Source organism: Equus asinus, chromosome 4 (assembly GCF_041296235.1).
Source record: "Equus asinus isolate D_3611 breed Donkey chromosome 4, EquAss-T2T_v2, whole genome shotgun sequence".
NCBI classification, from domain to species: domain Eukaryota; kingdom Metazoa; phylum Chordata; class Mammalia; order Perissodactyla; family Equidae; genus Equus; species Equus asinus.
Window position 1 is genome coordinate 79,940,730 of NC_091793.1, and position 12,827 is coordinate 79,953,556.

Sequence of the window (12,827 nt, forward strand, 5' to 3'; positions counted from 1 at the left end):
CAACATGGTATTGCACATGTTTAAGCACATTAATCCTTCAGAAAGAGCTTTCATAGGAACAAGTACTGCCTGGACACTTCTAAACTTCTATGAGTTGAAAGTGATTTAAGCATCAGAGTTTGAAGTCACATTGCCTGGTTTGAAATATTGGCTGTGCTACTTACCACGCGCCTTTGACCAAGTCACGTAGGCTTTCTGCGCCTCAGTTTCTTGCTGTGCAAAATGTAATCAGAGAACCAGAGCATATCATAGACTAGTTATAAGGGTTAAGTAAAATGTGACAACTAAAAATAGCTAGGACACGACCTGGCAGGCCATAAATGTATCTATTATTGTTATTTTTGACTTCGGCCAGGCAAAGGAATGTCAACGGAAATGACAACATAACACTAAGTAAGTTTATCACATACTTTTATTAACAACTTAATACAAGGCTGTACATTACAGGCGCTGCTATCAACCCACTTCCGAAAACTGAAAAACGAGCATTTCTATACCACTCCAGGCTTTGGTTGTAAGTGCCAACTTTTACAGCGAAAGTCACATGGTGTATCCAAACAATTTTAAGAACAGGCAAAAGAAAATGTTCCACTGGAATGGAGAGATTATTTATGCACAAACAGCTGAGGATCGCTTCTAGCTTAAGTGATTCACTGTACACTCTGGAATGTTCAGTTCCCTTTTCTATGGTCCTACAGTCTGACATACAGCAACTAAGAACTTGTCCACAGGTCCTGCCTAGACGCTCATCAACGTGAAACAAAAAAATATATAAATAAGTCAATTAAACCTTACAAAAACTAAAGAAACACAAGAAAAAAATCCAACGGTCAACAAAAACTGTACAGTATTGGTCAGTCTTTTATATCTGAAAAAATGTGTAACAAAAAAAGTTCTTTAATGTCGAAAAGTCTTTTACATCAGCGTTAGCTGGAGTGAAAACTTGAAGACTCAGACTCAGTTGAAACAGAAGAATGTCCACCCCGCTTGCCCTTGGAGAGGATCTTGAGGCTGGAGCCTCTGCTCACAGAGGTGAGTGCATGCTGGGCAGAGGTTTTAAATTTGGCTCCAAGGAAGGCATAGAGGATGGGATTCAGGCAACAGTGGAAAAAGGCTAGGGCCTCGGTGATAGAAATCCACTTGTGCACAGTGCTCTCAAACTCACATCCTCGCTGGATGATTTCCAGGAGGATGAAGGAGTCGATGCTGATCCCAATGTAGTAGGGCAGCCAGCAGGCGAAGAAAGCCAGGATGAGGATAACTGTGGTCTTTAGGGCCTTGCGTTTCTGGTAGCCCTTGGAGTGGGAGAGCTTGGAGATGATAACGCAATAGCAGGATAGGATGACGATGCCTGGCAGGATAAGGCCAACCATTATGTGCTGAAACTGGAACACCACCAACCACAAGTCACTGGGGTAGAAACGGTCACAGATATACCTCCCATCCCCCTCCCTGACGTTGGCAAAGATGAAGTCGGGAATAGTCAGCAGAAGAGCAGGTATCCAGACACCAACATAGACCACTTTTTCAGCCAACAGCTTCCTTGGCTTCTGACTGTTGGTGGCGTGGACGATAGCCAGGTACCGGTCCAGACTGATGAAGGCCAGGATGAGGACACTGCTGTAGAGGTTGACTGTGTAGATGACATGAACCGCCTTGCACAGGAACTTCCCAAAGTACCAGTTTGCCACAGCATCAACTGCCCAGAAGGGAAGGGTGAGGACAAAGAGGAGGTCTGCCACCGACAGGTGCAGCCTGTACTTGTCCGTCATGCTTCTCAGTTTCTTCTGGTAACCCATGACCAGGATGACCAATCCATTGCCCACTATGCCAGTCAGGAAGATGATGAAGTAGACAGTGGGCAGGAAGATCTGGTTGAAATGGGCATTCTCCTCCCGGAAGCAGGGCTCTTTCAGGGAGTCATAATCCCCAGAGCCCACGTCATCCTCCGTGTAGTTATCTGAAGTGTATATCTGCAAAGAGGCAAGGTAATGGACATTCACTTTCAAGTTCAGCAAGTATTCCCCAAGTGCAAAAACACGTTTCTGATATTTTAAAAAGGCAATTTATAAAACCCAAATCCTGCTCTGGCTGAAGTACTGGGGAAGGGCCTGAGAATTATTATAGAATCCTCCACCCTCCTCCCCACCTTCCCCCATAGTCACTTCATTATCCCGTTTTAGTAGAAACAATTACAAAATTCTTTGTTTAGAACAAAAGGGCCTGAGACTCTGAGGGTTTCAAAGTCACATCTCTGCTAACTCTTCTGCGGCTCACTAGAGGGAAGAAAAAAACCAAACCACAACACAAAGACGCCACTCCTAGGCAGCGAGGAGTGAGGGGGAGGGGGTGAGAGGGAGGTGGTGAGGGCGTGGAATCTCCAGTTCTGAGGAGCGGGGATTAAGTTTCCGAATGAAGATTCGCCAGAAAGGGAAGAGGGGAGGAAGGACCACAGAGGGATGGCAAAGACTGTTACTCTCCTAAGGCACAAAACATTGTTTTCCCCATGCTGTCTAAACACAAACCATTCTGTACTTCAAGCAACATGTAGTGGGGAAGGAGACTGGAGCGTGGAAGCCAAGGGCCTTTGGTGCTTGGGGTATTGGGCGGTGCGGGGGGAGGAGGCGTCAGAAGAGGGTTAACCCCCCCACCCCCACCCCAGCTGGCGCTCCTCAGGGGCATGAGTCTCTTTTGCCATACCCTTGTTTATCACTTGGCGCGTTTGGGTCGTTAGGGAGCGCAGCATTTTCCAGGGAGGGGAAGGTCACGGGGTCTGCACTCGTGGTCCTCGCCCCAAGTTTCATTTCCTCACTCTACCGGGTCTCTTCCCACCCCGCGACTGGTGCAGTTAATGGGTCGGAGGTCTGCAGCTGCAAGTTTCCAGGCGGAGGGCCCGTGGGGAGCAGCGTGGTCCAGCTCCGAGCCTCCGCCGCCGCCTACCACGCCCACGCCGGTGGCCCGCGCGCAGCGGCTCCCGGGGCTCGGCCCGCCGCACGCGAGGCTGTCCCGCAGGATGCTGGCGAGAGACTGGGCGGCTCCCCGCGAGCGCCTTTGAATTGCGCGCCGCTGGGGGAAACGATGAGCCTCCCTACTACGGGGTTTTCAAAAGGCTTCAGGAAACCACCGACGGTTAAACGGCGCAATTGGGCTGGGTGAGAGCCAAACGGTCTTCCCACTTGCACCTGCCTGTCTGCGCCGCAGCGACCCGCAGCCCAGGTGCCCTCTCAACCCTCACTCCACCACCAGTTCCCGCCGCGCACACCTCGGGGTGCTGCCGCGCGGTGACTGCTTATATTCCTTCGACCTCTGCACGACCCCAAACTCCCGAACCCCGGGGTCCATTCGCGGCGCATGGGACGCTCGTGAGGTCTCTCTCTCAATCCCAAGCGCTGCTCCCAGCTACGGCTAGCACTCAGACCCCTCGGGCGAGCGGCATGGTGGGTCCGACCGCCTTTCCCGCCCTCTGCTCCCTGTGCCCGGGTACTGGCACAGCTGTACCGGCCGCGCAGAGTTTAACACGCGCCCAACGGCCAAGAGTGGTCCCCAAGCGCCTTTGCCCGAAGTTAGCCAGGAGCGCGGTCTGCCTCTGGGAACTCAGCCCGGGCGCGCCGCCCTCCGCCTCTAACTTCAGATCATATAATTCGCTCCAAAGAAATCACTGCTCCGCCGAGAAAGAGATCCACGGTCTGAGTCCCGGGGTAGCGCGCACGCCTTCTCTGCGCTTGTGCACAGAATGTTCTCACGTTTGCAAACAGCGTGCAAGCCTAGCGCGCACCGCAAGACTCAGAGGGGAGACACATGCAGCCACCGAAACGGTCGTTCCAATCTTTTCTCCTCTATTTACAGAGAAAAAGATTCCAGTGCTACCCCCCCATGTAGCCAAGCACACGAACAGTCCTTTCCACGCCCCCTCTCCAAGACACGGACACCTCCAATATTCTGGTAGCTTCTGCACGCTCGGAGAGTGGTTGCGCTCTAAGTTCGTGTGCTTATACATTTAAGAAAAAAAAGGTTGAGACTGGACTTACACGGAACCCGTCCATGGTAACCGCTCGCTCTCCAGCCACGACGGCTATCGGAGCACTCAAGTCCTCGGAGTCACTTTGCTACCTGCTGCTGCAGCCAACAAACTGAACTTTCCAGTGGAAGCTGGACTTTTATAAAAACACGCTCTGTGGGCGGCGCATGCGCTGCGCGGGTGGGCGGGCGGGACTGGGCGGAGGAAGGTGGGGGGCGGAGGGAGATGGGAGATGGAGGATGGGGGATGGGGGGGCTGTTGCGGGGTGGCAGACGACGGGGAGGAGTCGTCTCGGTTGGGACGAGCCCTTGGCGGCCAGGTTGGGATAAGCCTGGGAAGTCCCTGAGCGGCTGTTTCCCTTGCTGTCGTCTCGTGAGTCTCCGGCAACTCGGACGCGTTCCCCAACTTGGGAAAGCTAGACGCGCCTGCAGAGAGGAGGGAAGCTCGGACGACCGACGCGTCCCCGTGTGGCGCATCCATCCTTGCTCACGTGGATGGAATTCCAGACCCAGGAATGCTACAAAGGAAAACACTGAGGCCCAGAGAGGAGAAGTGACTTGCCTGAGTAGCCCAACCAGTAGGCGGCAATGCTGGAGCTGGGTCTAACATCTGACTCCAGTCCGTGCTCTTTCAGCAGATGCAGTCTATTCAGAAAAGAAAATAAGTAACGATCCTTTTTTTTTTTTTTTAAGAGCACAACTGTATATAGCTATACATGCACATCCACAGTAATAGCATCAGGGTCAGGTGTAGACAATCAGGAAACGCTTTCAGAAGAAGATAGGATGATGTGGCATAATTCTGGAGGGGGACCGTGATAGAGAAGTAGATGTGTATTCCAGGGTAACCAATTAGTGACTAGCACTTTAAAAAATTAATTTTTTTAGTATTATAAAATAATTTTATATTTAAATATTAATTAAAATAATTTTATTATAAATATATTTGCTTTATTATAAATTTAGCGTAGCACCTTTTGTAACAGATTACAAGGTACTCGCACAGAATTACTCATTCATTCTCGCTACACCTTGCAGGTTTTACCAGTACAGGGATGCATTTAGTCAACAGATATTTACTGCGTGCCGCGCACGGTTCTAGGCGCTGGGATACAGCAGTGAGCCAGTGAGCAAGGGCCCCAGGCGGAGGAAAAGGAAGCAGGCCCTCCGAGATGAAATGCCTGGGTTGGTCCCGGATTCCACGCCGGGCTTGAACTGAGATCTTCGGGTCCCACATCCGGCGTCTTCCACGACTCCATGTGAGGACAAGCGTTGGCACCGCTAAGAAATTAGGTTGAAGAGGCGGGCGGGGTGGAGTCGGGGTGGGAGCCCGACGTTTAAAGGAGTCCCAGACGGGCTGGTGTTCGCTGTGGACGCCCAGACAGTGCTTTCCAGCCTCGCGCCGCTTCCCGCCGGCGCGGAGCCTGGGTGGGGCTGAGAAATAGTGCGACCGCAGGAGCGGTGACCGCAGGGGTGACAGCAGGGACCGAAGTGCGAGCACCAGCCGGCGAGAGCGATGATTCCGCTGCGACAGGGATCCCAGATTCCCCCACCCTGAGACGGTCTCATGAAGAGGACTTACCCAGGCTGGACCCTAAACACCACGCCCCCTTTCTTCCAGATAAAACTTTTCAGCCTGGAGGATGCCAGAGGTGGTTCGGAGGCTGGAAGCCTTTTCTGAACAGAGCACGATGTTTCCCTTTTGTCTGGGTCCCTTCCCTAATGTTTGTCGATGACAGTCCTCATCTACTGAAAGCTGATGCTGGGGTCAGGAGGTGGGGCTCTCAGAAACTGTCAATTTAGGACACAATAATGACTAGATAAAATCAATCATAATATGACATTATGTAGAATTTTAAAGAAACTTTAAAAGGCACTTTTAGTTTTATAAAATCATTAATAAAACTTCAGGATCCTCACATTTTCATAAACTCGGTAGGAGGGGCGTTCTATCTGTTAAAGGACTGGAATTTCAGACAGGTTCCATGACTCGCTTTTTATGAAGCTTGGTAGTGGCAGAATCGATATGTTTTCACCCAGAATGTCAGCTGCATTGTACCTTGAAACTCTTCTCTTCAAAAGGCTAAAACCTGAAAGGTGGAATCTCACAAACCTGCCCGAAAGAGGAGAGAGGATAAATCCAGAGTAAAATGATTTGCACAATAAATATTTGTTGGTTGTTTGCAGACAAAAGAAATCTCCTTCCTTTATCAGAGGACTCCTTGAGATCCTTTTAGTTGTATCTGCTAAAAGGAAGCAGATAATTCATAGAACAATGAAATGCTGTTTGGTGACTATCAAATTAGGCAAAAAACTTTCTTTTCAAAGATAATATTCCGTCTCACGATTTGATAAGACCAGCTGTCTCTCCCTGTGGCTGGTGGGAATGTGGGTTGGAAAGCAACTTTGTCTGTATTCAGCAGGAACCCTAGAACAGTAATTCTATAGAAACTTATCCTAAGGAAACAGGATTTATGTCACAGAGGTACTCATGGAAGCATTATGTATAATAGTGAAATGTCTGAACAGCCCTAAATGTCCACAGTTAGTGGAATAGTTGAGAAGATTTTGGTACATCTGCATGTGGATTTCCATGTGGTTATTGCAAATGATGTTTGTGAAGAATTTTTAATGACATGGGGAAATGCTTGCGAAAAATTAGGTGCAAAAAGCAGGATTCAAAACTGTGTATGTAGTGTGATGTCAGTTGTGCTGAAATATGTGTTAGGAATTGATTAGAAGGAAAACTGAAATGTTTATAGGAGTTTTCATGGAGTACAGAATTATATTTGGTTTTTAGTTTCTCCCTTGCATTTTTCTGTGCTTTCCAAATTTTCTATAATAGACATGATTTTCATGTTCAGAAAAAAAGTCAATAAATATGTTAAAAAAGAAAACAGAATGCCTCCCTTCTCATACCTTTCCACTTCCTAAAGTATTCATTAGATATGATGACTTTTTCCATAATAGTCCTCCTTTCCTCTTTCCAGGGAATGACGTCCCTTTATTTTGCCCTGCCTCAACTGCTTTTCTCAACTACTCCATGATGTTCTGAAAAACAAAACAAAACAAAGAGCTGGGATCACACAGTGAGGATCTGCACCCAATCTGTCTGGCTCCAAAGCCCGGGCTGTCTCTACGATATCACAACGTCCCCTTTCTCTGACCACTGGGATTCACCCTCTGAAAGCTCCCTGCCCTCAAAGGTCATTTGGCATTTACTTACACACTGCTTTGAGTGGCATCTCTTGTGAGGTTACTCAATTTTTAAATGAGTGTACATCTTTACTCTTCTCTCTGAAATATCTGAGGTTCCTTAAAGTGAATGCTGAGGTATCCTCTATGCAGCAGGCCCACTGATGAACAATAATGGGCTTCCTAATCATTTACTGAACCTTTATTGAATGAATTAATGACTTTCCTGTGTGGCTCTGGCAACAGAGCTAGGCTTAGGGGCTGTCAGGGCTTTGGCAGGGTCCCCAGGTTCTCAGGCTGGCTTCAGCCCAGGGAATAACTAGCCTTGGCCACGGTTTGGAGGGGATGCTTGCAAACTCAGTGACACACAGAGTGGCAAGCATTCTGTCACCTCCTGTTGCTCGCTCTGCAGCTGGTTGATTCGTGTGTGAGTGTGTGTGCATGTGTGTATCTGTGTGTATGACAGAAAGCTGTACTCTGTCCCCTATAGGCTTGAATCCAGTTGGGGAGAAAGCTTAGGGACAGACCTCCTCCCGATGGTGGATGGCAGGAGGCAGCAGCACTAACAGCCTTCTGAAGGTACCAGATCCCCCGTCCTCTCACCAGTCCCTCCTCTGTCTCTTAAAAGAAAAATGGCCACTTTTGTTTTTGAAAGAGAAAAAAAGTACACACTTCCTTGATGGCAGTAGGGGCTATTCAAATGGACAAAGTTAATGTTTTCCCAAGTGATTAAAAAAAAAAAAGAGGCTATTCCCCAAAGGGCATGTAATTCTAGCAGAGGGTTACAAATCTCAAAGAGACGATGCTATTAAATGTCAACTATTTCCACGATGGTGTTAGGTGGGAGACATGGTCCCTCACCGGGCTGCATGCGCCCACTCCTCCTTCCCCAACCCCTCTGTCTGCAACACCTTCAAGTGGAAAGTAAAGCTAAACCTTCCATCTGGCATCTAGATACCAATTTAGGAAAATTATCACTTGTTTTCTGGGTACTATTTTCTTCCTAAATCTGTCATATCTTGAATTTTTAAAAGGTCTGACTTCACTGAATTGAGATTATTGGTCATTTCCATTGAAGATTTGTAACAGTCAGCAAAATTTCCTGTACAAAGAGAAAACCTAGACTGATAAACAAATACAGCCAATTTAGAGTCACCCTGGTAAGTCCTTTTAACAAACCAGCCACTTAATTAATAAGGCAACGGTTATTACTTGACTAGTTCCACTGCCAGGAGGATGCATTGCTCTCAGAGTTTGCTGTGCTCATGTGGCAGATGTGGTGTGGCTTTGTGGGTCTGAAGAACAACAACAAGCAGATTCACTGCTGTTGCCTCAATAATTATGGTGTCAAGCTGGGAAAGAGGGCACGACTCTAGGAAATAATTGAGTGAGCAAGTCCTGTTCTCCATGGAAAAGGCTTGTCATTGTTTTCCTTAAACTAGTAATTTATTGGCAGTGACCTCAAGCAGCTATATAACAGGAGGAAGTGCCTAGAGCCCTGTGGACAGTCTGCTTTCTAAACAGAACTATGCAACCCATGGCAGAGCCATGGCGCTCCCAGAAATGTGATCTGATCACCCGTACAGATGGGCTTTGAGAGCTTGCTGAGAACATTCTACCAAGAGTTTTCTATTAGCAGGACAGGGTGGGAATTATTTGTGTGTCTATGTATTTGCGTGTCTGTGTGTTTGTGTGTGTGTGTTTGTTTGTGTGTGTTTGTGTGTAGGGGGATCCATTCAATATTCTTGCCTTAGCAGTTTTCTAAATCCAAAGCCATGATTAGGCCATTGGAGCTACTTGTAGATCTAAGACACAAGTGACAAACTCTAAAATACTGCTGGTATTGTAAATGAATGAGGCAATAGGGAGTGGTGGGGACTAGAGAGAACTGGAGGGTGCATGCCCTGTCTAAAGGAGTAGTCCCTAGCCTTAATGGCCCTATGCAGGAATTTGAGCCATATCTTCCAATTTTTAAAGAGAAGCTGAAAGTGCTGATTGTTTCATGCGAAGTCTTTCAACTTTAAAATGTTGATTCAAAACAGACGAGCAAGCAAATAAACAAAAACTCTACAAGCTTTCAGTTTACACTGGCCTAAGGTGTTGGCACTAGGAATTGAAAGAAAGATGGGGATTTGGGAGACCCGGAAGGATGGAACAGACACACTCAAGGGCAGCAATGGAAATAGTCAGAACTATCCTCAGAATCGTTTTGGCGTGGCCTGTGTGCCATAATTTGTCCATCACTCCAAGACTGAAATTAGTCACTTTGGATTCCCTGAGTCGATCCCCCCTTGTGGCTCCAGCTTTACTCTTTATTAATATTTGGTTAATATTTGGGACCCTGAAGAGAATTAACTCAACCTCCCTGTGACTCTGTTATATTCCCCCAACTCAGGCTCTCAGCTTTCTCATCTACGTTGATGCATGAGTGCTGGGCTGTTATTTCTTTCAGCTATGGGAGAACAACAGCCTTCAGGAAGGGAGACATTCCTCCTTCTTCTCTTTAAACAGGAGGCCTGACAGGAGAAAGGAGGATCGCCAGCTGAACAGTGTAGCTTAGTGGTTCAGAGCGTGGGCCCTCGGAGCCAGCGTGTATGGGTGCTTGAGCGCTGAGTGTACACATCTCTTCCAACTCGACATTCAGGGACATCATGTTAGTAGCTTAAAATTGACCACGGTGGGAATATGTACACCACAGGAATCTACAAACGCTATAAATCAGGACTTATTTCTTCATTTCTTTGCTGAGAGCTGGTTTACCAGAGCATGATTTACCAGTCTAGAGGCTGGGCAAGCATATCTCTAAGTCTGTTTCCTTAGCTGTAATATCCAGATAATAATAGCATTTCACCTTTTGGTTTTTTTGGGAGGATTAAATATGATAATACGTGTGAAATCTTTAGAACAGTGAGGGCACACAGTAAGTGCTGAATAAACATTACCGATTATTAACATAGGCTTATATCTCAGCTGCTAAAATGTTTTTCTTGCTGGTGGAGGGCTTTGATTAACCAGTCACATGGCTTTTTCCACTGTTACCCACGAAAGTGAAGTAAAGGGAAATGGAGCCAATTAAAGTGTGAAATGTTCTAATTGTGGGGCAGAAGAGAGACATATGTGATGGAGGAAGGAAAGAGAAGTAATAAAGTTTCTCCTACGTGCCGTGAAAGCGCCTCCCCCCTCACCCCTCCCCGTGGTTACTCAGATTCGGGGTTGAAACAGAGCTTTGAACCCATTTGGTCTCTGTTCCAAGGAGCTCTTTCCACAGCCACACAAGGTGGTCCCATCTCTGAACGCTCCCAGGGATGGGCAGCCCATTCCTCAGAAAGGCAGCCCGTCCCTGCTGGGCAAACCTGATCCCCAGACAGCCCTTTTTCCTAGCCACCTGCCTCCCTATTTTCTATCCACTGGGTTGAACTTAGCTGGAGCTTGGCTGGATGCGACAGCATGCGAGGAAGCCAAAGCGAGCAGCAGCCAAAACCATCATGAGGCGAAAGCAAAAACCTGCCCTTCCCAAGACACTTATTTCTGCAGCCTCAGAGATGAGTCTAATGAGAGGCCTCTTTGTTCCATTAGCTGGTTAGAGAGCGGAACCAGGCCAGGTTAGGATTTCTTTTTGTAAAGGAAATTATCTCCAAACATGGAAGATTTGGGGATTAAGTGACTCAAAAGATTTAGTGCTGGACTTTTTAAGGCCTCCTGAGACTTTCAGATGTATTCGCTGTAGAGAAAATGTGGGAAAGCAGCAGCTTCGGAAGCAGGCTAATAAAGAGCGAGATTAATTCCACCTTTGCTTGGTATTACATTAGAGGAAACAGGTTAAAAGGAAGACTTAAAAAATTGTCTGAAGATCCGTGCCCAAACAGGTTCCTTTTTAGCAGGTGCTGACGGCTGCCTGGAGAAAACATTGTTTTATCGTCTAGCTGCCCGTCCAACACCTTCCAACCAAAGGCTCAGGGCTTTTTCTGGGAATCTCTGTAAACTGGGGATGGCTCTGTGTGGGAGCAGTTTTTTACAAGGAGGAAATGAAATCGTTTTCAGAGTCGTTTAAAAATGCCAAGGTAGAGTGTTTCAGGTTTTTTTTTCTTGTTTTTCCACTCATTTATGCCTGTGGTCAACCGGTTGCGGCTTCATCTCCTGGGCTGGCTTCACTCGGGTCCGGTTTGTGGAGGGCTGCCCTCCGTGGCCCTGCTTGCCTTTGGAAGCCACGGTGGGGCAGCTCTCAGAGCGAGCAGGCGTTGGACGTCCTGTTTCTGCCTCGTTGTCCCTTTATGGTTCGGAAACCAGCTCATGTGCACATGGTTTATTGCTTATTTGGAGGCAGAGAAGAATGACCTCTGCGGCGACACTTTGAACAATTCCAAACAATGGGAATGCATCCTTTCCACAAACAGGTCTCCATCTGCCAGTCCAGATTGCTGAGAGCTTTATCTCTGATGGTAAATGGGAGGGCATTCCAGCGCCATCTTCAAGCTTCTCCCCAACTGATTTAAATTAGGCTCCTCAAGACTGAATAGGATTTTTCTTCTCTGCCATGTCAAACTGGCTATTTGCCAGGCTAAAAAAAACCACCCCACTCCTTCACCCAGAGCCCCTCCCCCAACTTCTCTCTCTCTCTCTCTCCCCCGTACACACACAAACACACACACGCACACCGTCATAACCAACCACCCCAGAAACTCAAGTCCTCTAGGGTATCTGAATTTTTCATGTCCTAGCACCTCCCGCTTTCTCTCTTCTCTGTCGTATGCTTGCTCTGTGCCCCAGCATCAATTCTAGAAAGGGAAAGGCCCACTTCGTGCTGCCATGAATTTCTATCTAGGCTTCTCTTTAAGAGTTTGGGTGCTGAGCGCTGCCAGACTAGCCTAGAAAGTGAGAAGGGCTCCTCCGTCCCTGGGAGGCAAAGACTTCCTCTACCCTTTTATGCTAAACGTCAACATTTAATTGGCCTTCCTTTCTGATAGGTCCCATGAGAAATCTCTGGCCTCTTCCCGGAAAGCATGGATATACAAAAGATACATCTCCTGCCCATTCCCCATTGGCCAAGAGGGTTTTGTTGATCTTTACTTCCTTTCTGTAGTTTGTGTTGTGAAAACAATAGGTTGTTTTCCAAATCTGGAAAAATACATGATTAGGAATGTTTTTTCAAACTGTACACTTTATTTTCTCCTTGAAAAATCTCTGCTTTACCCCGACCTTGAATCAGAGAGAACCATTTAAAATAGTCTGATTTTCTGACCTGTTGTCTGCAGTCTCTGGCCCATGCCTTTGTGTCCCCCGTGAACAGAACGAGCTGTCTTGGATGAATTCTGCAAAAGAAAAAGCTGAAAATGGAGGGTGTGAGGCATCCACAAGAATCAGAAACTGGCAACAATAAGCCAATACAAAGTCAGAGTTTCTCTTCCACCCCTGAGTGTCCCATTTGTTGTAAGTATACAGAATTCGCCTCTTTTTTTCTTGAGAGCAAGGGAAGTGGGTTTTACCATGTAAGCTCTCCTTCTCTGTGTTGCCGGGGGCAGATGTGTATTTGCGTGTGTGTCTGTGTTTCTTCACTGGCCAGAGTCAGTGTCCTGGGTCCCGTAATCTCCTTGGTTCTGAATCCCCTTCCAGAATTT

The 12,827-nt window shown here is 47.4% G+C and overlaps 1 protein-coding gene across 1 annotated transcript; it reads right to left on the reverse strand.

Moving 5' to 3' along the window:
• Nucleotides 1-394: 394 nt before the first annotated feature.
• CXCR4 (C-X-C motif chemokine receptor 4) lies at nt 395-4,189 on the reverse strand. Its single transcript, XM_014849528.3, has 2 exons — nt 4,029-4,189; nt 395-1,973 (listed from the first exon to the last, which is right to left on the reverse strand). The coding sequence occupies exons 1-2, from the start codon at nt 4,041-4,043 to the stop codon at nt 927-929; spliced, it is 1,062 nt and encodes a 353-aa protein (XP_014705014.1). The 5' UTR covers nt 4,044-4,189; the 3' UTR covers nt 395-926.
• Nucleotides 4,190-12,827: the final 8,638 nt, after the last annotated feature.